Raw genomic sequence first — 27,034 nt, 5'->3', positions numbered from 1 at the left:
GATGACATATAATCTACTCCAAGAGCAGAGTCGAACATGAAGACCATCTGAGACAAGTACTGGGGACACTGAGGGATATGAAACTGTTTGCTAAGTTGAAGAAGTGTGAATTTTGGCTTAAGTCTATTGTATTTTTGGGACATGTAGTCTCAAAGGAGGGTGAGAATGAATTGTAAGATAGTCTAATATTTTGGGATAATGACCCCAGTACCGTTTATGATCTTGGAGTTGCAGAAGGATAAGGTGAAGGATATGGAGGAGATGATGGTCGTGCATAAGAAGATTTAGACTTTACTTTTGACTTTGAGGATGACAAGATTTTTCCTGTAAGAATTCTCGGGATTGAAAATCAAGAAGAGAATTAGATTTTCCTTTAATATGTTCAATATCAAAATTAAAAATACTTAATATAGCTTGCCATTTATCAAATATTTATTTAACAGCCAGGTTTTTTACATTTTTAATCAAAACTTCCTTGGCTAATTTCCAATCTATTCTTAGTAAAAACTTTTGGTTCAACAAATCATCTTGAAATTTAGAAATACATAATACAATAGCTAAAATTTCTTTTTTAATAGTACTATAATTTTTTTGGGCCTGATTCCAACATCTTAAATGGAATCGAACAATCTGTTCCGAATCAGTTGATAATTTTTGTTTCATAATTCTTCCATAACTAAGATCAGAGGCATCTGTTTCAACAATTTTTAAAGTATGAAGAGATGAGAGTCCTAAACATGATAATTTCTTAATGTGAGCCTTAATTTGTTTTATAATATTTGTATATTTTTCTGCCCATGGAGGTAGATTCCTTTTTAATCTTTTAAATAATGGTTTACATAATGGCCTGAGAGATTAATAAAAATTTGTAACATAATTGAGACTTCTTAAAAATCTTTGTAGTTGTTGCTTATATTTTATTTCATATGAAAATTTATCAGCAAATTCTATTGCTCTATTAATTGGTATAATAGTTCCTTGATAGATTTCATGTCCAAGAAATATAATTTTGTCTTGAAATAATTTTATTTTTGATGATGAAACGACTAATCCGTTTTGTTTAATAATTTGGACAAAAGTATTTAGATGTTTCCAATGTTATTCAATAGATGATGAAAATATTAATACATCATCTATATAAACTATTGAAAAATGAGTGAAATTGGTAAATATTTCATTCATAATATTTTGAAATTCACTAAAAGTATTTTTAACCCGAATGACATAATGTTTGATTCATAATATCCAAAAGGAACTGTGAATGTTGTTTTATATCGGTCTTTTTCAGCGATTTAGATTTGTCAAAATCTACTTTTCATGTCAAATGTTGAAAATACCGTAACATTATATAGTCGGGATAATAAATATTTTTTATTAGGAATTGGGTATCTAATCCAGTGTAATACCTTATTTAAAGGTTTATAATTGATAACTAGACGAGAAACTCTCATTTCTAATTCTTTTTGTTTTTTAACATAAAAGACAGCACAACTTCATGTTAGCTTATTTTTCCTAATTAATAATTTTGTTAGTAAATCATTAATTTCTTTTTTTGAAGAATTCTAATAATTCATTATTCATTTAAATCGGTGTAGCCTTAGTTGAAATATTTTTCTCAGAAATTTTTTTTTCATAAGATAATTCAACTATATGTTGTTTTCTATTCCAGAAAGTTTTGGGTAGGTTAGAGCATACTTCATTTTCAATTACAGTTTTTAAATTATTAATTTTTTGGGTTAATAACAGGTCTTTTAATTGTTCTTAAATTCTTTTATATTTTAATTCTTATTTTAAGAAACTTATCTGTTTTTCCTTTCTCTTAATGTTATTTTTTGTTAAAAAATTAATTTCTCTAGTTAATGAAATGTCCTTTAAGGAGTTATTAATTTTTTTTTTTTTTTTTATACAGGGAGAAATAAGAATTTAAATTGAATTTCTTATTCAAGCATTTTAGTATAGATTTCTTCTTCTATTACAGAGAAAAAGTAAAGTAAGGTAATGAAATGATTTCCAAATATTTGTTAATATTTTTTACTAAAATAAATATTGTTTTAAACAAATTCCATTATTACAAATATGCGCATTAGATATTTATAATTTATGTTTAATTTTGTTCCATTGGCTTGAGATAATGTCTCTTTTGTTTTTTCAAAATATTTAGAATGCATTAATCTCTCTTCTATACAATTTAAATATGGTCATGTGTCTAATAGAGTAATAGTGGTAAAAGAAAATTCTTGATTAATTGAAACTGTTACTTTACTATATCATTTTTGAAAATTTATCTTATCAAGAATATTAATGAAATTATCTATTTCGTCCTTTATAACTATTGTTGAACAATCTCCTTGTTCTTTATTATGTTATTTATTATGAGAATTATTTACATTTTTATCTATTTTTAATAATATAATTTCTTGTAATAATTGTTCATTTGAAACTTCTAGTTTGAGATTAGATGTTTTCAAATTTATAATCTCTTGTTTTATTTTATTAATTTCTTATTGTAGATCTTGTTTTGTAATTTTTTATTTTTCTATTTTAAACCATCCTACTATTTCTAAAAAATTATAAGGTGTTGAAGATGTTATAGAAGTATCTTGATTATTAAAAGTATCTTTTAATTTTTCTAAGTAATCTTTTCTTTCTTAGGGATTACTAATTTTTTCTATTAATTATAATATAATATCTTCTTATTTTGAAAGTACTTTAATGGTCTTATTACAAATACAATTATTTTTATCTAAACAATTCCATATTTATATCTCATTATCTTCAGATTCACTATCAGAAGATTGTTTTGAAAATGTTGATTCTTTTAATTGATAAATTTCTTATTCTTCTGAAGAGCTTTCTTCCTCTTCACTTGAATTTATAAAAATATTTAATAATTTTTCTTTTAATGTTTCAGATATATCTAATTTTTTAATCTGTTGTTTGACTTTACGATTTGATTTATAATATCTAACTTTTTCACATTTATAATAAACAATTTATTTTTTATTTTTGTTAGTCTTTTTGGGATTTATTATTGGTTTATTATATATTTGTTTATCTTTTATTCTGTTATAAAAATTTTATATTTTTTTTGTCAGAATAATTCTTTTTCCCTTTTTGTATCTTTTTGAAGAAGCTAATAATGGATTATAATCAAACTGTTCACAAAATGTACATAATTTTTTTTAGCAAATTTTGTTTTTCCTTATCCATTTGCTTTTTTAATTTTAAATCATTATACATAGTTAAACTAGTTCTATTAATAGTAGTTATTATATCACCATATGTGAGATTATAAAAATCAATAGTATTATCTGTTTTTATTAATGATTCTCGTATCTTTTGGGCGAAGGAAGTCCGGCTATGAACTTTTCCTTCCAGTATGGTTGCCGGCAGTCATTTCTGATTATAAATTTAGTTTGAAATACATCTTTATACCAACGGAAATTAGATAATTGAAGACATTTTAAATTAATCAGTAAATCACTGGTTTTTTCTTTGAATTGAACAGGATCACCAACAAAGTATTTAGCTAATACATATATTAAAATATTTACAACATCTTCTAATGATAAACTATTTTCTGTTTTAATCACTTGCATGTTTTCATCATATTTATATGCAGATATATAAATATTAGACCATATATCTCCTCCTTATCATTCATATTGTCCTTCTTCAACTCTGAGACCATATACGGTACTAGAGTCATTACCACTGTTTAGTTGCGCTCGTTGCGGGACTCAACCCAACACCTTACGGCACGAGCTGACGACAGCCATGCACCACCTGTGTCCGCGTTCCCGAAGGCACCCCTCTCTTTCAAGAGGATTCGCGGCATGTCAAGCCCTGGTAAGGTTCTTCGCTTTGCATCGAATTAAACCACATGCTCCGCGGTTTGTCCTATTCAGATATTCACGACCGATCTTCAACCAATTCTGTGCTTCAATATAATTACCTGGAGTAAGCGCTATAGCTTGTTTCCAATACTCAGCGGCTTGATCGAACCAAGCCTCTGCAATTTCAGAATCTCCCTGTCGAATGGCCTGTTCTCCCCGGTCGGAATAGGCAGTGAAATTCCTAAAGGCTTGGCCCGGTCGGGTCTGAAGGAAGAAGAAAGTAGACCTTGTAGAGAAGCGGATAGGAGAGGTAGCCTATAGACTCGAGCGATCAGCTCGGTTAAAACTCACCAAATATTAGATTGTCTTACAATTCATTTTCACTATTAACTTCTCCAAAATTACCGACATACTCTAAAGTTGTTTCCTCTTCTTCCTCTTCTCATTCTCAAATTATTAATCCTTCATTACCATCTCAACCTTTTACATCTCTTATTGTCATCAAATCTTACTAGCACTCATTCTTCCAATCAAATATGAAATTCAACACCTCTTGGACCCCCCAAAAATTACTTAACGTCTTTCTTTTACCAGATTGACATTATGTTCCACAAAATATTAAAAAAATCTAACATTTTTTTGAATTCATATTAGTAGACACCGACTCAATTATATTCTCTGAGATCATTTGTTCTCTTTAAACCCAACCTTTTTTCCACCTGCATCTTCAATTATTGATTTTCATAAAATTACCATTAAACAGGTTCTCACTTTGGAACAATGGAAAAAAAAAATTTCTATTTAACAAGAAAGTTTTCTTATCTTTATGATCCGCCGTATTATGATTACTATGATTATCAGTAGGCATGGACTGTTCCTAAAATAAAACAAAAATTTACATCATTCGTGGTTCCTTCATTTTGATAAATTATAAGAAATCAACACATTCCCAAAATGGTTTTCACTATGGTAGGACTATTATGGATCTGTACCTCTTCTCCTTCCTCTCCCACTCTAGGAAAGTCTTCAAATTTTTACTTCATAAGATGACAGCCCACCAACATTAAACTATTGTTCACCACTTCTCATTTTCTTCCTCAAAACAAAACTAAATTGGATTATGAAATGGAAATACATTATCAAATCTCATCCATCTCAAAACCATTATGTTTTTAGTCCGTCAAGTTTCTGTCAAATGGTGAGAAAAATACAATTATGATCATGTCTTAAAAATGTTTTCAAAAATTACTAAAACTCCAGAAGTTCTAGTCTAATAGAGCAGATTTTAGACACAATTAACATCTATTACCAACAAGAAAGATTTGAAAAAATTAGTTGAAGCAACGTCATAAGTTTCAGATAGCGATGATGAAGAAGAAACACAACATCTAGCAAGATTATCTACATTACAGCAACCTGCATTATTATTGGCCCAACAAACCTCTCATTCTCAATAGATTTCTCATTCTCAAGGTAATTCAGCCGCCTCTCTTTCTCAAAATTACTCATCCTACCATCTAGTACTTCTGATGGATTCTCAAGACCCATTCGATCTGGAATTAGCCAATTATGACCTTCAGATTATGTGATTCTAAAATACTACTACTTTCTCAATTAGTTAGCATGATAGATGGAAGTTGTAAGAAATATTATCTCCTCAGAAGAATAAAGACAAAAAACTTCATCTATACTATTCATGACAGATTGTTGAAGAAAACAACAAATGACTTTGTATATACTGTTCATGTATTATTAGAATTACTGTTTTAGTTCAGGTGTTGATACTATTCATGTATTATTAGAATTATTGTTTTGTACTGTTCTAGTGTCTATATAAAGGAGTCTGTAAAGAGAGAAAGACATTCAGAAACTCTCATCTGAAGCCTCTTCTTCTCTCATCCAAATCTCTCTGGTCTTCCTCACTCAAGTCTTCCACACTTTATAAAATCTATCATATGTAAATCTTCATTTCTTCATGTCTTATTTCAACTCTTCTGAAAATTAATCTCCTTGTAAGTATTATGTCTTTAATAAAGTCGATTTTATATATATTTTCTATATTGTTTACTTCCTCATATATATAGTCGGTTATACTGCCTGTTTTACCTGCTTTCATACATATAACTGATTATACCGCATATTATTATCATTAAACTATTATTAGTATCTATTTATTACTTGAGATTTACGCCTTTGATAATAATACATATTTTAGTTTATATTTTGATTATTTTTAACACAACTTAGTAACAACGAAACTACTAGCTCTTCATTAGACGAAGTTATCAATTAAATGATTCCAATAGCTCATACCAATACTGTGGATATTGAGTCAGAAGAAGTTGCTAACATCTTCTAGAGTTGTATTACGCATACTCCTTATATATTCCATTCATATAATTAGTCAAAATAATTATTTTATATTTAAAAAAGTGATATAGCCAATTACATTAATAAAATATACAAAAAATACGTCAAACTGATTGCACATAGAATTTTTGCATCTCCCATTACCTCAATAAAGATAATTGCACTTCTTTCAAATCTATTAATGTCTATCACAACTGAAAATATTATCTCAATGATAATAGCTAATATAATTAAATGAACAATAAAACATATTCTTAAACAAAATTTACAAATTATAATATTTATCTTATCAATAAATAATGCTAAATAGTTCTAAACTTCTAAACAACAACTCTCATTTCTTGCATAATATTAATTCATATAATGAAATCATTAATATTTGTTTTTTTCTTTCAAGAATCGCATGCATATCAAGGGCGTAATCCATATGAGACTGATATGAAGAAGGAAAATGATTAGTACATTTTTAGGCCTCGTTTTGTTATATAGATGAGATGAGATGATATAAAAATTAAAAATTAAATAAAATATTATCTGAATATAATTTTTTAATATTATTCTTATTTTAGGATTTAAAAAAGTTAAATTATTTATTATATTTTATGTAAAAATTTGAAAAAATTGTAATGATTATATGAGATGAGATGAGATGAAATAATTTGTGTAACCAAACGAGTCCTTAAAGTGTGAAAATCCTATGTATTTTATTTAAAAAAAATAAATAAATACGAGATCTACATAAAAAAATAAATGCATGAAACTTAGACATTCTAAGATTGTATGTAATAATATTATTCTATAAAAAATTGCACTATTCCAATATATATATAAAGAGTTGTAGACTATGAACAGTTGAAATTACTGTCACGGACTCGGTGCACCTCGAAGACTCCTGCGTGAAATTTACAGACATATATTTTTTTCCATTTAAAATTTTATTTTTTTTACAAACTAATATAAAAAGAACAAAACAATTAAAACCCCAATTATAACAATTTCTATCTATATTTTATCCCTGATGATGGTAGATATGGCCTCGTTTAAAAAAAAAAAAAAAAAAAATTTTCACAATCATCGTCATTTCATCTTATTTAATTATTATAATTTTTTTAAATTTTTGAATAAAATAAAATAAATAATTTAATTTTTTAAAATTTTAAAATAAAAATAATACTAATAAAATATATTTTAATAATATTTTATTTAATTTTTAACTTTTATTTTAATTCATTTCATTTCAAAAAAATAAAAAAAAAATAAACAACACTTGTCACGAAAATAGAGGTGTTAAGAAATAAAAAATAAAAATAAAAATAATAATAATGGCTCCTTGGCTTCTGGTCCTAGGATGGGGCTGCCATTGCCCACCATTCATACAAGATAATAAAAACCAGGAAATATATCAACTCTCTCTCCCTTATTTGTTCGTCCGAGACAAGCAAAACAAAACACACACTATACTACAAAGGATAAACATGGCTCTCAGAATGTGGGCTTCTTCCACAGCCAATGCATTCAGATTCTCTCATGCCTCCAAATCCCAACTCTCCTCTGCATTCTCTCTCTCCCGCTGCTTCTCTACAGGTAATCTTTCCTCTCTCTCTGTGTCTGTGTTTGAGAGTGTTCATAAAGAAGATGACTTTCCTTTTGTAAAGCTGATTTTCAACCTTCGGTGATGAGGTGGGTGTGAATTGATTTACTTATGCGGGAATTTTTTCAGTGTTGGATGGGTTGAAGTATGCATCCTCGCATGAGTGGGTGAAGCATGAAGGCGCTGTGGCTACAATCGGCATCACTGACCATGCTCAGGTTTCTCTTCTTCTCCCCAATATGCTGTATGATATTATTAAAATTTATGTCCCACATTGCTTACGAGAGGGAACGTTTTGGCCTTTATAAAGATTAAGAAAGAGCGTTGATGGTAACTTCGGTTTGTCTTTTGGAGAATAAACCTAAATAGTAATAAGTGGTATCAGAGCCAGATTTCGATACTTAGTCTTTATAAAATAGGTCTGAGAATTAAAACCTGGCTCTGATACCATTTGTCATCTCTAATTTAGGAGACTTAAAAGACTACTTTTTCCTTTTTTTGAATGAGTTGAGGTCCCAATGCTATTTTTTTTAGCCAAAAATGATTCCAGTTGTCATGATTATCGGTAAATTATAGAAATAGGCTAATCATACTCATAAAATAAAAATAAAAATGGTGCTTAGAAAAAAAAAAAAAAAAAAGAAAAGATAATGAGCTACTCTGTAATGGGCTTAAACCAAACTAATTCAAATTGATCACCTACGGATTCGTTTGGTTTGTTTAATTCTCCAGGCCGATGTGGTGGGTTCGTTTTGATAATACAATTACACCTAAAGCTGAACCAAACAATTTGGAAAATTCTTCTTGTGTTGAGCCTGCCACAATTGGGCTTCAAGGAGGACTCTGATAAGCTCCAAAAAGTCCAGCTTTAGTCCAGTACTTGGATATCATGTGTGAGAGCTATAAAGAATATCGTTTAGGCGTGAACTAAGATTTTAGTCTTTTACAAAGAAGATGTGAGCAAAGTTTCTTAAAAAACAAAGGGGCTTTACAGAGATAGAGATTTCCGTAGGTTTCATGTGCTTCAATTTACACATACACACACACACACAAAAATGAAATAAAAGAGGCAAACTAAAATGAAGAGAAAAAAAATAAAAAAACCTATACAAGAAGATGAAAACTTGAGCCCCTGAGTTTCTTAGAGGTTGGTTGGAGTAAAATTGTAGCCAAAACTCCAAGGGGTTGGCCCAAGTGGTGATGATCTTGGTCTTGAGCCATCACTCTCTTCAAGATCCAATGTTTAACACTTCATGGGTACAAACAATTCTTTGAGACCGGACATCCCTTGGTAAAAAACCAGCGATTTAACCAGTTTCGTGTAGGAAAACTTCCGTGAGTGCGGTGCACAGGACTGGGGTTTACTTTGCAGGGATGAGTCTGAAGGGCTCTGTCTTGGAGAGGTTCTCCGACATACAAAAAAAAAAAAAAAAAAAAAAACAAAAAATTGTAGCCAACATATATATTATCCTTGAGCTTTGGTGCTGCAATGTAGGATATTAGGGTTTAAACACTTTAATCTTTTGTGTTCTTTCTTTTTCAATATATTTAAGTTTTATCTACTGCGTATAAGTTGAAACCAAAATTAACTTTTGTGCCATGACTCGAGTGAATGAAAAAGATGCAATCCTTTTCAACTTTTGTGAAATGCGTATATGTTATTCATGAATATCGAGTTATGTTAATGATCTCTTGTGTTCTTCCTTTCCTAATATTTTCTCCATTATTCATATATAGAATTTAATATTATACCTCACATGATTTTTCTCCATTATTCATATATAGAATTTAATATTATACCTCACACATACATCATGTATAACGATAAGAAGACTCCATTAAAAACCTTTCCCGGCCTCCTAAGATTTCGATCTCATACCTAATTCCTTCCTTGACTCTTATATTTTTTCCCGGCTGACGAATGCGGTAAACAAATCGGCAAAAGCTTGATCACACCTGGCCACAAGCTAAGTCAAGAAGACATGGTCCGGATAATATATCTTTAATTTATTAGGCTCAGTATCATTATCATTTGTTTAATTATAACATGACAAATCTAAGAAAAGGACACCTGCTAGACTATTATATTGTTGTAATATATTTGTATTTTCTGATGGCATCAAGTTTTGAATTCTAGTGATTGAATATGTATTGCTTGCACGATAGATAGCTTGTGTAATTAGCATTGGCCAGGAGACTTTTACTTGTAAGTATGAAAGATAATACTCTAAACAGTTGACATGACATGATTTGATTTGCATACCGGTTTGATTTTTCTTTCTAATTTAAGGGCTCAATTAAAATGAAAAATTGAAATATGGAACTGATCATCATCATCATCATCATCATTTGATCGATATGTTGCAGGACCATCTTGGAGAAGTAGTGTTTGTGGAACTGCCAGAAGCTGGGGGCTCAATATCTCAAGGTGCCAGTTTTGGAGCTGTGGAAAGTGTCAAAGCAACCAGTGATGTCAATTCCCCTATCTCGGGTGAGATTGTTGAGGTCAACACAAAGCTTACTGAATCACCTGGCTTGGTAATTGATCTTTACCATCTCAATTTCCATCTACTTTTCCTTTAAGTTGATTTGATCAATTCCTATATCTATATTTTTTATTTAATTGCTGAGAATTCAGACAACATTGCAATCACTTGTATTAAAAAGATGGAGCTGAGTTTTTGTATGTATTTATAATTTATGGGTGATATATTTTGTAATGAAGATCAATTCAAAGCCATACGAAGATGGATGGATGATCAAGGTGAAGCCAAGCAATCCCTCTGAATTAGAAGCCATGATGGGTCCAAAGGAATACACAAAATTCTGTGAGGAGGAGGATGCTTCACATTAGAGTTTGAACTTTTGAAATTTCTGCATGCCGGAAAGTACATCTTGGACTCACTGATCATTTAGAGCTGCTTAAGATTGATCTGATTTGTTATGTTCTTATCATGAGTTATTCTTGCATGCTTTCTACTAGACCTTTTACTTATCATTAAAAAAGGGTAAGAAAATTTTATTCTTAACGATCAAAAAGTTGCTTGCCCCAGCCTCTAAGTTACTCCTCGTTTGTTTTCAGAAAACTTTTCAATTCATCTCATCTCATCTAATCATTATAACTTTATCAAATTCTCATATAAAATAAAATAAACAATTCGACTTTTTAAAATCTCAAAATAAAAATAATATTAAAAAAATATTTTAACAATATTTTATTCAATTTTTAATTTTAATTTTAACTCATCTCATCTAATCTGCGAAAACAAATGACTTACAAATTATATGCATATTGCTTTTCCTAATTTCCATCTTTTTTTTCTCCCACTTTTGTAATTCTGCATCTTCATCCCTAATTACCTGCCCGTTTCACCTCAATTTTGATCTGAACCTTCCCGGCCCTTTGTTGATCTTGACTATTCGAGATTGGGATAAAGATGACTTTTACATTAGTTTATTCAAAGTAAGCTCTAATACCCATAAAAAAAGAGGGAATACTGTGCTCTCTACTCTCTAGCATGATTGGGGGAGTGAGGTTCAGGCCGGGTCAAAACAAGAAGGAAAAAAAAAAAGGGGTGAAGCTGCCGATAAATGCTGCACTTTAGTGCAATATTGTTCATTAACATTCATTGAAAGCGAGTTTCGATTTCTTGAAAAGTTCATTCTTCTCTTTAATTGAAATACATTATCTGTGCATCTTTTGGATATATTTCTTTGTTGTGTATAAATTTTAAAAAGAATACAGGATGATGGGATGCGACATGCGTGCACGCGAACGTATAGATGTAATACTATTCTTTTCTTTGCAATTTTCTGAAGTCAGTGCTTAAGATCATCAACACTGACTTATGATATTGAACATCAAGCTGTATCAACATGATCATATCCGTTGTAATAAATTTCAAGCTAGCATCGTAGTTTTATGTTATCCACTATTTTATTATATCTTCATTAAATGAAAAAAAAATATTTCCCATTACTTTATAATTAAATCAAACTTAAAAAACTTTATATTAGATGAACAAATATATCTAATTAAATTTCTACTTTTTATTTAAAATGAAAATTATTGAACAACGTCGACAAATATCAACATGAGCACTCGAAGCCACGTACATGGTAAATCCTAATACATTAGAGCTTTAATTTAATATTCGATGTATGAAGTAATTAATTAACCAATATTACAACATTGGTTTGAGCATGACAAAATAAATATATTTGAGACTATATATATATATATATATATTAAACTCGAGACACTGAAAGTAGAGATCATTAATTTATTGCAAATGGAAACCATCGATTATGCGACTTTTATGATTCTTGCTGGGCACTTGTCTGCAGGACTTGGAAGGGGTAAATATTTTATTGGGCCATCTGGGTTAAGTCGCTCCACACTGCACCAATATTAAAGAAGAAAAAAAAAATGAGTAAATTAAAATATAAATGCATTAATATTATTTAGAAGAATAAATTTATGAAATTAATTAAGATCGCAAACTTAAATATTATTACTTGTAGTTTCTGAGATAATGATGGAGGAAGATGGTGATCTCGAGCTTGGCCAGATCACTTCCAGGGCAATACCTACTTCCTAATCCAAAAGGAAGGTAGCTCCCAGCTGATCTGGATTTATTCTGCACAAAACTCAAGCAATTATTAATTAATTATATAAAATGTCTTAGATCCCATCTTGATTTATGTCATCATGATGTTTAACGTCTTACATCCCATCTTGAAGGATCAAATTCTTTAGGGTTTGGATAGTTTTCGGGATCCATATGGACTCCTCTGTTCCAGACCAACACTTTCCATCCCTTTGGAATGAGATAACCTGCAAATAAATAAATAAATAAATAAATATATATATATATATGATTTAGAAACATGAAAAAGGGATCAGATGCTAGAAATAATTTGAATATATATATATGTGTGTGTGTGTGTGTATGTTTGTATACATGCACACATGACATATGTATGTATGAGATTGAATGGCTAACCATTTATGTCAACATCCTCTTTGGCCTCTCTGAAAACCGAAAATGAGATACTTGTTCTGCGGAGCGTCTCCTCAATTACCTAATTTATGAAGTAATTAGCAGCAGATCAGTCATGTTAATTAAGATAAATTAAGAGAGAGAGTACATATGCCATGCATATTAGTTTACATGATCCCCTAATCATGCATATTAGTTTTCTGATAAATTAAATTAAATCTCTTCCTATAAAAAACTTTACTTTTATTGAAAAAAATCCCTGGACATATATATTTACGTAAGTACGTCGTTCGTCGACCCTTCATCATTAATGCACATGACATATAAGATACGTACCTTAGAAAGATATCCCATTTGTCTGATCTCCGTGAGAGTCAGTCCTTTCTGTGTAGACGGTCTTCTCTTCACGATCTCATCTTGCTCTTCCTGAAAATTAAGAAGTAGTGGAATATATCCAACTTAACTTTAACAGACATTTAAGTCATGCATGAGATTACTGTCTTTTTTTTTTCTTTTTCTTTTTATGCAGATCTGTTCTGGTAATACAAAACCCACCTTGGCTTTCCTGAAGATTTCTGGATGTTGTGACATGTAGATGATTGCCCACAATACTCCATGGGCAGAGCTTTCATGGCCGGCTAACATGAACACGATTAGTAAATCTATGATATCCTCATCCTCCAATTGTCTTCCATCTTCATCTTCAACTCCCAATAGCAAATCCATCATATCTTTTTTCATCTCCGTTGGATTATTATTATTATTATTATTAATGGAATCGTTTTTGGTCGTTGCCCTCTTTTTATCTACTACAGTTTGGAAGATCTTCACCAAACGTTTTCGTGCCTGAATCAAGAAAATACTCCTTCATTAAGTCTAATTTTTTCACCAAATTCTTTTTGTTTTTTTAAAGGAATGCAATTTTAGGGTCTTATTGTTCATGATTAAGTAAAGCAGGGATATTATATCTTTACCTTGAGCGCTCTATGGAATGTAAATCCAGGAATATTAATGGCCTGAGACTTTATTCCAGCATTTAAATCACTGTATAAGTTTTCCACTGCCGAAATAACAGACTCACTGTGGGTGCTGATGAAAATGTTGGTGATGACCTTAAAGGCAAACCCTCTCAACTCTGTCAAGAGCTGGATTGGCTCCTTCATGCTGGCCCACTCCTCCAATGAGGTTACCACAATGTCCTCGATAAGGTCAATATACCCAGCCAGTGCCTCGTGGCCGTTGATTGGAGATGTGGTTAACCGGCGAAGGCGCTTGTGCTCGGAGGTTGAAATGCCATGGAATGATCTTCTACCTGTAAGGATGGTTGTGGCCTTAGGATAACCTAGTTTGAACCTTTCATCATCCATCAAAACTTTTTTGCATGTTTCTGGGATAGAAACAATCACACTTGGGCTCCCAAACATAAAAGTCTTGTAGATACCAGTCCTGCCATACCTGCACATAGATAATTAATTCCAAAACCAGAAAAATATTTTAAAGCATTTATATATATATATATATATATATATATAATTAGCATCTAGGGGAAGCGCAGAGAGAGAGAGAGAGAGAGAGAGAGAGAGAGAGAGGGTTAAGTTACTTGTTTACAAGGTTGTGAATGTAGGAATCAGGGTCATTGGATTTGAAAGCTTTGAGGAAGGTTGGGAGACCACCAAGGTAAGGCCAACCCATATCACCAGGAGGAAGAGGGTATTTTGTTTTCCCCAGCTTGCCTACATAATACCACTCATTAAATTTCCTCAGAAACCAGAATAGAAACACATATCCACCCAAGAGAACTCCAAGAATCAACCACCACAACTCCATTATTATGGATTTTTCTTAACCTACACATGGATATAATATGGCTAGTTAGGTGAGCTTTTATAGTACTCCTGACCGTAATGTTCCCTCCCAAGCAATCTATGTTGAAATATCAGCTTACTGAGTCTATCTTGTTGCATATAATTAGTTATTATATATATGGCTACTTTGTTGTATATATTGAGAGGGGAAAAAAGAAAAGTTCATGGTTACTTTAGTCAACAAATTCTTTATTCTGCAAGCAATTAGTGCTCAGACTATTCTAGCTTGTCTTTTACTCTCTTTCACACTGCCAATTAATCTACTCCTCCTGCATATCGACTATGTCAATAAAGATTTAATATGTGAGGGCTGCATTTATATACATGTATTATATATTATATGAAGTTAATATCTGATTGTGATGAGTTTGGTATTATATATCTACTGAAATTTATAATGAGAGCGTACAAATTTAATTAAGATCTAACATATCATATGAAGTTATATCAGTTTGTGAGTTTACTATTATAATATATATATATATATATATATATATATATATAGGTATGGTTTCTAAGTTTAATATGTATATACTTTTATCTTTTATTGATAATATTTGTACAGCGGCCGCCAGTAATATATAATTAAGTACAATTGTGGTAGCATCTGGACAATGTATATAAATGGAATTAACGGGACCATAGTACTGTTAAGCCAGAAGTGCAAAAGAATAATTAATTTAACAAGAATATATAATTAAGTAATATATATTATATTTAATGAATAATGGAGAATTAATATTGTTGATGACAGTAATAATTGCCAGATACTCATGGCCGAGAAGAAACATGCAAGTTAGGATCCAGCATTGCCTGTATATATAATATATATATAGGGTAATGCTAGCTGTAAGAGATAATATTGTTCCCAAAGTCAAACACAAAGATAAACGTCAATCCGAGAAGATCACTCCTAGAGATATACAATTTTCAAATTGTAAATACTGAGAGAGATATGGATAAATGTAATTCAAACTAAGTGAGGATTATTTGGTTGTTATCTTGTAATCAATTATATCATTTATAAATACAAAGTAGGACACCTCCATACGTGTAGTGTGGAGCAGAGTATTCATTAAATTAATTATAATTTTATGGTATCAAGAGCCATTAAAGACCATCGTCTGATCCATGGCCTCAGATTTTGCAAGCTCCTTTGTAAAACCCCCACCCGATCAATCCTCCCACCTGCCATCCCTACAAATCTCTCCAATTTTATTACTATAAAACTCAACAAAGACAACTATTTATTATGGAAGGTGCAAATCATGCCGTATTTTCGTGGTCAGCAGTTGTTCGGCTTTGTTGATGGTAGCGTCACTCCTCCATCTTCTTTTTTGCCCCCTGTTGGGGGTGTTTCGTTACCCAACCCGTCGTTCACACGATAGTTTCAGCAAGATCAAATCATCCTAAGTTTGTTGGTATCCTCTCTGTCCGAAGGTGTTCTTACTCAAATCGTCGGCCTCTCCACATCTCAGCAAGTCTGGTTAGCTTTGGAGCGCATGTTCTCTGCTCACTCCCAAGCCCGGATCACTCGCATCAGATTCCAGCTCTCTACGCTTAAAAAATGTGACTCCTCAATCACATATTATTTTCAGAAGGCAAAGAACCTATCTGATACTCTTGCCGCCATTGGCAAACCATTGGAGGACTGTGAAATTATCTCCTATGTAATGTACCTGCTAGCAAGAACACTACTGGATCCTCAGCAATTGAATGCACAAAATTTACTCAAGAGTAATTCACACCAGTAGACATAATTATTCTCAAATGCAAGATTCCATTTGTGAATCTTGACAGGGAATATTCGAGGAATTCCCAACCTCCAAATTGTATTAAACTCCAATGATCAATCAATGCCTTTTACGCACAAGCTGTACTGCTTTTATACACGCAGAGCATGAAGATGACCCTAAAACGACCATGACTAAAACGTATAACACACATTACAACTCTTAAAGCAAAACTCACCGTTTCACTTAAGGCCTCAAAACACACAACTCTACAAACAAAACGACACTGTACTTATTATTACAATGCGCACCGTATCACTTAAACACCAAACTTCCCTTTTTATTCTAAAGGTAGTTACAACCGTTACTTCATTCCCTCCTGCTTTCATTCAACCTCTCTCAACCAGCATAGCCTTCACCCTTCTTTTCACATTATAACCTTCCCTCCTCTTCAAGGACCAACCCCCAAGCACCCGTGACAATCTTTACCTCTTCAAGGCCTTGCACCCAAGCACCCGTGACCATCACAAGACAGTGCCTATCAAATGAGGATAGACAGACCTCAACTTGTATAAAAACTCCCAAGAATTATCCTTCATCTCAGCACCCATCCATTTAATCAATACCTCAGTAGCAGCATGGCCCCCTACCTTATTCATTCTCCTTTCCAGAATTTTTTCAGGCTCGGGTTGAACAACACCTTCACCATCAACTGGAGGTAGTGTAGGCAAAGGGAAAATCTGGTCCCCTAGTTTCTTCTTAAGACAAGAAACATGGAAGACTGGATGAATTTTTGATGTAGAAGGCAACCTCAATTTGTAAGCAACTGTCCCAATTTTCTGAATGACTTGAAAGGGACCATAATATCTAGGGGCAAGCTTCATGTTATGTCTCATGGCTACTGATTTTTGTCTATAAGGTTGGAGTTTAAGAAAAACCCAATCACCCTCCACAAAAGATCTCTGATCTGATCTCCTTTTGTCAACATACGTCTTCATTCTACTTTGAGCTTTCCTTAAGTTTTTTTTCAACAAGGACATCACTTGCTCACGATTCCTCAAGTGCTGATCTACTGCTTCATTAGCAGTGGTGCATGCCACATAAGACAACAACCTTGGTGGTGGCATGCCATACAAGGCTTGAAATGGAGAAATACTTGTAGAGGCATGCACATACGTATTGTAATGCCACTCAGCCATAGGAAGCCAAGTACTCCAACTCTTTGGTTTAGAACCACTATAAGCTCTTAAGTAGGTTTTAACAACCTTATTCAAAGCCTCAGCTTGACCATCAGATTGAGGATGGTAAGCTGAGCTCATAGTCAAGGTCGTGCCCTGCATCTTGAAGAGTTCTTGCAAAAAAAAAACTTGTGAACACAACATCACGATCTGAGACAATTGTTCTAGGTAAACCATGAAGCTTGAAAACCCCAGAGAAAAAAATTTTTGCCACCTTAGCTGCAGTGTATGGGTGAGACAAAGGAAAGAAATGACCAAACTTGGTCAATCTATCCACCACTGTAAAAATAACAGTGCTACCATTAGAACTTGGGAGACCCTCAATAAAATCCATGGCAATATCGAGCTAAGGGTTCTGAGGAATGGGCAAGGGTTGAAGTAACCCTGCTGGAAGAACATTTTCTGACTTGTTAACTTGACAGACTTGACACTCCTTAACCAATTTCCTGATGTCTCTCCTCATACCAGGCCCAAAAAAATCCATTTTAGCCCTTTGTAAAGTTTTATGGTAGCCAACATGACCTGTTACTGGACTGTAGTGAATGTATTGCAATACTTTCTTCTGAAAGGATGAATCAGGAACAATCATTAGTTTACTTTTTTTGAGTAGAAGCCCCTGCTATAAGGAAAATTCTCTTGGAACTTGTTCCCCCTTCCCTAAAGCTTCAATTAACTGAAGAATGCGAGGGGATTCTAAGTAACTTTGCTAATCGAGAATATTAATGCAGCATGAACGCTTTCAAATGTCAAAAGATATGCCATCGATCAATATACATGATCATCAGTTGATAATATATATTTATATACAGGTGTTAATCTCAGGTTACACATGCATATGTAATGGTTATTTCAATTAATGTAAGTCTTTCTGATTTATTAATTTCTAATTTATATATGCAAATGAAGTGTTAATCCGAAATATATACTAATTATATAACGAAATATACTGGAAAAAAACATGCATACTTGTTCTCAAATTACTACGTACGCACTAATTAAATCAGTCCAAGAAAAGATCAGTACTAATTGTACTGATGATCAGTCAAAGTCCATACAAATTAGTTATTCAAACTTACGTTCGTTGAGGGGCACCGGTTAATGCATATAATAATATATATTCTTTAATTACTTGATCATCTATATATATATATATATATATTACATGTGAATAATTGATATCGATCATGTTTCTTTATCATGCATGGGGTCAATTTCGTAGTTTTGTGTGGAAGAAGTCATATATATATATATCATGCATGATTAATTGGCGCCATATATATAGTACTTATAAGTAAATTAGCTTATTTTAATTGACAAATGATCTCAATTGCTTGCTAAGTTATAAATCAGTTCTACACGCATATATAAGATTTATTTATATTTTTTTTCTATTAAATTTGCTGACACTTTTAATTTTATATCATGATCATGGCCGATCGCGCGAATTGGAGAAAATGACATCATGCATGAAGTAGCTAGGCCGATTATTTATAATTAATTTCTGAATATATTTAATTCTTACCTAGAATACTTACACACACACGCATATATATATATATATATATATATATATAATATGTATATAGTTTGTTAATTAACAAATATATATACCAACCATTATAATTTGCTATACATATAATTGTTCGACCAAATGTTGATAATGTTTGAATTATTAGCGACATATATATAGATCTAGTTGGTAAGATGCATGGTTCATTTTAATCCGTACATACGTACGTATTTTACATATAATATCTAAAACCTTTCTTATAAATAATCTTGATACTTGAAAGAATTAAACCTTTTTGTGGGATTCATATATTAATATTAATTAATGCTAGTAGCGATATCATGGACAAAAAATATATATTAGATGAATTTCATTACTTAATTTGTTTTTATCGACCGATACATGATATACTTTAATTAGGAAATTATAAGCTTAATTAGCTAGACTTCCAATACTTGATCATAGCTAGTGATGAAAAATATTGATCTTCAGCAAATCTGTCGATAGATATTTTATAAAAAAAAGTATATATAAGAAGACATGAAATTAATTCATTAATATTTAATCTCTTAATTAATTCAACACAGATAACATTAAGTATTGTTCACGTGATCAAATTTATACTACTCGAAAACTCTACATGATTATATATAGCGGTGATGGTTTTTATTTTATTTTATTTTTATTTTTATTTTTTATTTTTTTTATTTTTTTTCAAAAATGAATGCATCTAATTAATTAGCGTTAATAGTACTCAAACAATTAACTAAAGAAGATGTTTATTCACGGCAATGAATCGTGGATGTCTCTTTCTTTCTACATAAAATGCTAGCTATTTATATAAATGTGTATTTGATCGATCAGGAACTTTATAAATACCCTACTAGCTAGCTGATGCTTGAGCTGCGGTTTGGATAGTGAGATGAGATGAGATGATTTTAGATAAAAATTAAATAAAATATTATTAGAATATTATATTTGATATTATTATTGTTTTGAGATTTGAAAAAGTTGAATTGTTTATTATATTTTGTGTGAAAATTTGAAAAAAATATAATGATGAGATGAGATGAGATGAAATACTTTCACTATCCAAATGAAACCTGAATATACTACGTGCAGTTACTTTTGACTGACAGATAGGGCTGTAAATGAACCAGTTTGTACGATTGCTCGCCCGATATTTGCTCGGCTAAACTAGAACCGAGCTCGACTCGTGAAAAAAAAAAAGCTCGATTGTGAAAGCAGAAACCCGCTCGATTAGTAAATGACACATACTCGATTAAATTCGACTCGATTCGGTTAAGGCTCGCTGAGGCTCGCTCGTTCATGTTCAACTCAGCTCGTTAGCTTGACTCAATTAGAGCTCGTCCATAAATCTTTGGATATATATAATTTATTTCTATATATTAGTATTCTTACACACACACACACATATATGCTTCTATACATATTAAATTTAATAACATAAGCATAGTTATCTTGATAATTAAATATGTAGTATGTAACCCAATTACTTATGCCTAGTCATTTATACCTACATATTGAATATAGTTCATAATTATATATTAATTAATTAAGTACTTAAGTGATTAATTATAGTATATATTTTATAATGTGTAATAGTTAGTATATAGGACTTGGTAGTTTCATTATATATTACAATGTATAACCATATAAAAAATGTATTCATAAAGATGTTATAACTTAATAGTTCAATATAAGGTTTATATATTAATTAAAATTTTCATTAGATTTAATATTTTGTTTTGTAATTTGGTATTTTTTAATTATTCAATTTATTCAAAAAATATATATAAGAGTACAAACAAAAATCGATAAATAACTTGACTCGGCTCGAACTCGTGTTTAATCAACTAGAAGTCGGCTTGGCTCGGCAAACTCTTATTTCGAGCTTGAATTCGAGTTATTTGAGTCCAGTATGACTCGATAATCCAAAAGCTCAACTCGACTCAGGTTGATTACAGCCCTATTTACGGATCATGTGTTGACCTGGCAATTCAAGTAGATATTCGATCGTCCCGATCGATTTTCTTTTGTCAGTTTTCAAAAATTAGAGTACTGGGCTATTAAATTATTAATCCCATTAATGCAGTTTGGAGCCTGAAAAAGTCGTTATTTTGACTTATTGGTATATTTAACTAGGATTTAATATTGGTGGAGAATGCATGTGTATGTATGTATATATATATATATATATATGTATATCTGACTTGTACAGATTATATATAATTTCTTTAATCAATGTATAGTATCATGAAGTATGTATATATAGATCATCATATTTAATTAATTCATTTTTGAGGCCAGGCTCATAAATGAAAGTTGGTAGGCGGTTTTTCTTCACTACATTTTAAAATAATGAAAATCTTTCGCAAGTCTTGCGTATTTTTTTCAAATTAAAATTTATTATTAAAAAATATATATATTTTTATGTTAGTCGTAAATTTTTTTATTCTTTTTTAAAGGAGTATAAGAGACTTAACAGCTTGCAAATTTTTAAATCGTATAAATTATTTTTCTAATTTAAAATATCTTTAATTTTTTATGCTAGAAAAGTGTAGATAATGTATAGTCAGAACTGTTACGATTTTAATATGTGATCTCCATATTGCTTTATTAATTAATGTTCCTAATAAATATAATATATGGTGTATATGCGGCTCACCTACCCTTGATAGATATAATATAGTTGATAGGACCTGTTCTTGATCAATATTTTATAATTCAATTCCTCATTGTATCTTGTCCAAGTGCCTATCAACGATTATTGGTAAGAATAGAAGACCAAACCGCAAGTTTTTCCATTGCTTTATCCTTGCATGCGCATCAACGTCATAGAATAATATAATGGGAGTAGAATGAGATCGTGTATTATATAACATATAATACTATAGTCTTACTGGAAAAGTTAAAGCATGATATGTAGTGAATTAATGTTTAATTTGAAATCGATGAAAGTTATATACCCTTATGATATAAATACACACACATACACACACTTGTGCGTTATAGGTCCAGCCCATGGAATGGCTAGGGTTTCTTTACTTTTTTTTTCTTCCAAAGATACTTCATGCATTAAAACAAAAGATCCACGTAAACTAGAAGGTCCAAATTAAAGGAAACAAATAAAAGACTAAAAATTGAAAAGGGATGGGTCCTTCCCACTATGAAACTCTAAAAGACATTGATGAATCTTCAAATACCGATTTGGAGGATCATGCACATTGATGCGCACATCAGTTATGAGCCCGATGTATTTTTGTTGCTTCTCAGTCTTCAAAGTTGTTGAGCAGCACTCTTAAGTCTCGAATTATGCCTTCTATTGCCCAGTCTGAATTGTTGAGAGGATTTAAGCTAGGGTTTCTTTACTTATTAACACGTACAAGGTTTTAAATAAAATTTACTTATGATCATATATATATATATATCATTAATTAATTAATTAATTATTTTTGTTACAGAAGATCAACGACCAAAGAGATCTAGCTCTTTGTGTTTGGTGTAGCAAGTTTGTTGCATGGTATCTTATTTGTGTCATGCCCATCTGTTTTTAGCACTCACGTTTTGTAATTAGTATATCATGTACGCGTTTAATTCTAATGATCATGGCCGGATGGTATTGAGTATTCTAATTTTTGTGATGGTACATTAATTTGGTGTTTAATACATATATATTTATAACCCACTTACCAAGTATTTTTGGTAGTTTGGTTACAAGTCGTACGTACGTACGTACAGGAATACATTGAATAGTACGCCGGCCATGTGTTTCTTTAATCAATAAAGTCCTGATAGCTAGGAATGATCAATAATTATGATTCTACAACTTCCTCCCCCCCATTAACAGTTTAGATCCAACAACTCATCATGAGATGAGCAATACATGAGCGCTTCAGTTTCACTCCGGCGGACAAAGCTTCCAATATGTGCCACAATTATCAGGAAAGAACTTCCAATAATCTGGGCTATCAAATGATCTTTTATTTTACTGGAAATATTATTCTTTACAAAATTTTATTCTATATGTACCACAATTAATAAATATATATATATATATATATATATATATATATATTTTACAAGAGGCACGTTATCAACGGACGTTTAATTCAATGCTAGAGGAACCCACGTTATACGAACGTTCGAGCATGCATGGAAGTACCCAGCTTGCTAGCTCAGCTCGTACATGAAAATATGGAGACTTCGATCTCTTTTCTTTCCACCGTTTATTCTTTTTCTTTTTCTCTTTTCATGCCTGTCTTTATATTCTTAAAGTCATAAATTCTTTTACGAGTCAGTAAGCTAACTTCACTGTGCATATTTTCGTCTTTTATGGAAATGATTTTTGTTGATCTAAACATATATATATATATATATAGACACACATACATATATATGTTGATCTAACATGACGACATTGCAGATCGATCAAAGCTTTGTCAAGGCGGCCTTAAGTTTGTTCACATTGTTAACATCGTGTTTCGCATGTCTTTGAGTCTAGTTCCAATAACTCGGGTCTTCAGGCTTTTATCTACACAGTTAAGCAAACACAAAAAATGGGGGCCTTGGTGGTGGCTGGGGTGTCTCTGATGCCAAAGTCATTATATCTCATTAGTAGTTTGTGCGTAAGCTTAGAGGATCAGAGAGAGTTCTTCGTAATTGGGGATCGATTTTTGGGTAGGGATTGCCCATCCCTGACTTTGAGGAACCTTTGTCATTTCCACTATTCATTTGTCAGAATCATTTACTGCGGCATGGCTTCTGAGGTGGCATCATTAATGTGGCGTAGAGTCCGGGCAGTTGTGCCATTAATGTGACATGACTTCCTGATTTACTTTATCCTGTGGGCGTTCTCCGTTATGCCTCTTCATGCCTGCTATTAGAAGATCGATGATTCCCTATATTTCCTGCCTACCTGTCCTGCTTCCTGATCTAATTGAGTCTGCAACCTTTTTTTTTTTTTTTTTTTTTTTTTTTTTTTTTTTTTTTTTTTTTTTTTTTTTTTTTTTTTTTTACCAAAGAGCCAATAGCTATATGGTAGTGGCCCCTTCCCAAATTTATTAACTAATCCTCACTTTTGGCGGAGGAATACCGTAATTACAAGCCAAGTATAGGGGAGTTTACAGATAAGAAAATAAAAACAAAAACCTCCCAAATTCAAACCAACCAAAAACCAAAACAAAAGAAACAAAAAAGACAAACAGTCTAAACAAGCCTATAAATAAACATGAAAAAAAAAAAACTAACAGGCCTATATCAAGACATAAAACATCTAAACAAGCCTAGCAAAAACAAAAAAACAAACAGAAAAACAAAACAAACCTGGAATGCAGACTAACGACAAAAATATGGAATGCTTAAAAAATCCAGACGCACAATACATTTTAAATACCTGGGGAGGTCTTGGTTACCATTATACGTGACATTCGTTCCCATCTCACCTTCTCTAGCAAGAAAATCCGCTGAACTGTTACCTTCTTGAAATTGATGAGCCACTACAAAATTTATCCCCTCAAGCTCCTTGCGCAAAACCCCCCCAAAAATCCCAACGATACCACAAAGAGCATTTACCATTACAAAGCCAATCAACAACAATTTGTGAATCACTTTCAATAATCACATTAACCATATGGAGTCGTTTACACAGTCTAATGCCATCTAGAATTGCTTTCGCTTTGGCACCATTGTTCGTACCCACCCTATAATGAGCAGAAAAAGCCCTTTTAACCAAACCATTCCAATCTCTAATAATGCCGTCCCCTCCCGAATTACCAGGATTTCCTCTACAACTCCTGTCGCAATTAAGCTTCACCCATCCCATAGGAGGCCTAGACCATTTAACAATTTTACCAGGTCTCATAGAAGTGCGAGGCCTTTCTAAATTAAATTCTTCCAAAATCTTCAAGTTGTGCATGGATAAATTACTAACTGAGTTGATATTATTCTCCAAAGATTTGATCCACACCCGAACACTTCTCCAAACAATCTCTACCGAATCATACTTCCCATCCATTTTAGCCTTACATCTTTTCTTCCAAAGGCACCAAGTGATGATACAAGGAATTAAACCAACAAGAGTACCTTTAAAAGAGGACGTTTTTGCATAAGAGAACCAGGCAGCTACTCTATTTTTCCACGATAAACTGTGCCTACAAGGAATACCCAAAGCAATACTTGCATAAAACCAAACCTCAAGAGCCACAACCCCCATAGAAAAAATATGGTCGATATCTTCCATACACCTCCGATCACAACATTTACACACAGCGGCAAGAGACAAACCTTTACTTTGAACCCGAACGTCCACAGGCAAACAATCCATCCAGATTTTCTACAAGCATATAGAAATTCGTTTAGGGAGAAGCTGGTGCTAGAACCAATCATGCCATGGTAATTCTTGTCCTCTTTTTCTCACCACCTCCCAAGCTGTACGAGTAGAAAAACTACCATCAGTGGAAGGTTTCCACACTACCAAATTCGGACCATTGGTGCCATTAATAGGCATATGTAAAATCTCCTCAACAACTTCCTCACTAACCAGCTCCCTAAGAATGTCCTCATCCCAAAAATTATTGGACCAACAACCTTGAATACGCAATCTGTTATTAACAACATCTTCAACTCGTATCGAAAGGAGACCTGATGCCAACCATCTATTAAACCAAAACAAAGCATTACCACCACGCACTAGGACATTCACATTATCCATAACTTTTGGTAGCATTTTTAAAATCGATCTCCAAAATCTAGAATCAGTCGGTCTCGCCTAGTAAGTAGAAAAAGGCCATGACGAAGGTATTTGGTAAGAAAAAAATCAGACCAAAGGTTGTTGGAAGACAAAATACAGAAGGCAAATTTCATATGAAGTGACTTTTGAACCTCTTTAAGGTCTCTCACGCCCAACTCTCTTTGCTTGGACCTCAAATGTTCTATCTCGATCATTGCTTCCTCTAATTCCCAGTTGTTATTCGATCTAACTTGAGAAGGGGATGATGATGTTGAGGAAGCCTTCACGCAACGTTCTAAACCTCTCAAATATCCAGAATGTGGTCCAAGAACCTGAGAAAAGATCTAAACGTCGTTCACAGATGATTCATCAGATAGAGCTACAATAGTTTTCTTAAGTAATACCATCTTGTTCTATAAAAAAAATCATTATAAATAGTATAAATAACAAAAATATTATTAGATAATACAAATAAAAAATTTAAACTTACATAATTTGCTTCTGCTTCATGACTGGTCCAAGCACCATCACGATTTGTACGTGATTTTCAACATACAATTGGGTCAGATTATAGTTAGTAGGACTTTCTTCTTCCTATAAAAGAAAAATCTATATTATAACTCCAATAAGAAATTTTGATATGTTAATATTTAACGGGGACTAGTATAACGTTACTAATTTTTTAGATAGTCGATGATAAGATCAAGAACCCGTATGATGGTGTATCGTTAAATTTGCTCTATTTGCTTTGTTGATAGTACTCCTTTGCTAAAAAAAAGGAAACAACATTATTACTATATTTTTTTAAAGCATCTATCATATACCATAAAGAAAGATGGGAGTGAAATCTCATGATATGTGGGATTTTCAAACATATCATAAAACTTCTCGCATTCGTTTGGTGGCATTTTTTGGAATGGATTTTGACGTGCCTCTGTTGCACTGCTGAACTTGTGATAGTGTGCATGACATCTATCTTTGTACATCTAGAATGCATTGGACATCAGCTCCTCAACCGTTAGTTGATCCTCTCACTAGCCAAAATTAAGGTCAACTCATCCTTGGAAAAATTATACACGATTAGTCTAAATATAAACTAACTATAAATTAATATTTTATACTTAATTATTTTCTAAG

At 32.0% G+C, this 27,034-nt stretch overlaps 2 protein-coding genes and 1 long non-coding RNA gene across 3 annotated transcripts; 2 read left to right on the top strand and 1 right to left on the bottom strand.

The window, feature by feature from the left end:
• Nucleotides 1–7,604: 7,604 nt before the first annotated feature.
• Nucleotides 7,605–10,821, top strand: LOC121236024 (glycine cleavage system H protein 3, mitochondrial-like). The gene is made up of 4 exons (XM_041132512.1): nt 7,605–7,790; nt 7,927–8,015; nt 10,165–10,335; nt 10,523–10,821. Exons 1-4 carry the CDS (start codon nt 7,682–7,684, stop codon nt 10,649–10,651), a joined length of 498 nt encoding a protein of 165 aa, XP_040988446.1. The 5' UTR covers nt 7,605–7,681; the 3' UTR covers nt 10,652–10,821.
• Nucleotides 10,822–12,031: 1,210 nt separating this feature from the next.
• LOC121233929 (beta-amyrin 11-oxidase-like) lies at nt 12,032–14,675 on the bottom strand. The gene is made up of 8 exons (XM_041129701.1): nt 14,401–14,675; nt 13,775–14,255; nt 13,356–13,646; nt 13,137–13,226; nt 12,804–12,882; nt 12,528–12,634; nt 12,316–12,437; nt 12,032–12,197 (listed from the first exon to the last, which is right to left on the bottom strand). The coding sequence occupies exons 1-8, from the start codon at nt 14,625–14,627 to the stop codon at nt 12,104–12,106; spliced, it is 1,491 nt and encodes a 496-aa protein (XP_040985635.1). The 5' UTR covers nt 14,628–14,675; the 3' UTR covers nt 12,032–12,103.
• A 1,738-nt stretch (nt 14,676–16,413) lies between these two features.
• Nucleotides 16,414–25,242, top strand: LOC121235059. The gene is made up of 3 exons (XR_005934499.1): nt 16,414–16,686; nt 16,930–16,932; nt 25,231–25,242. It is a non-coding gene; the product is annotated as an uncharacterized LOC121235059 (long non-coding RNA).
• The last annotated feature ends 1,792 nt before the right edge of the window (nt 25,243–27,034 follow it).

Source organism: Juglans microcarpa x Juglans regia, chromosome 6D (assembly GCF_004785595.1).
Source record: "Juglans microcarpa x Juglans regia isolate MS1-56 chromosome 6D, Jm3101_v1.0, whole genome shotgun sequence".
NCBI lineage: Eukaryota > Viridiplantae > Streptophyta > Magnoliopsida > Fagales > Juglandaceae > Juglans > Juglans microcarpa x Juglans regia.
This window is presented reverse-complemented; position numbering and strand designations above follow the sequence as displayed.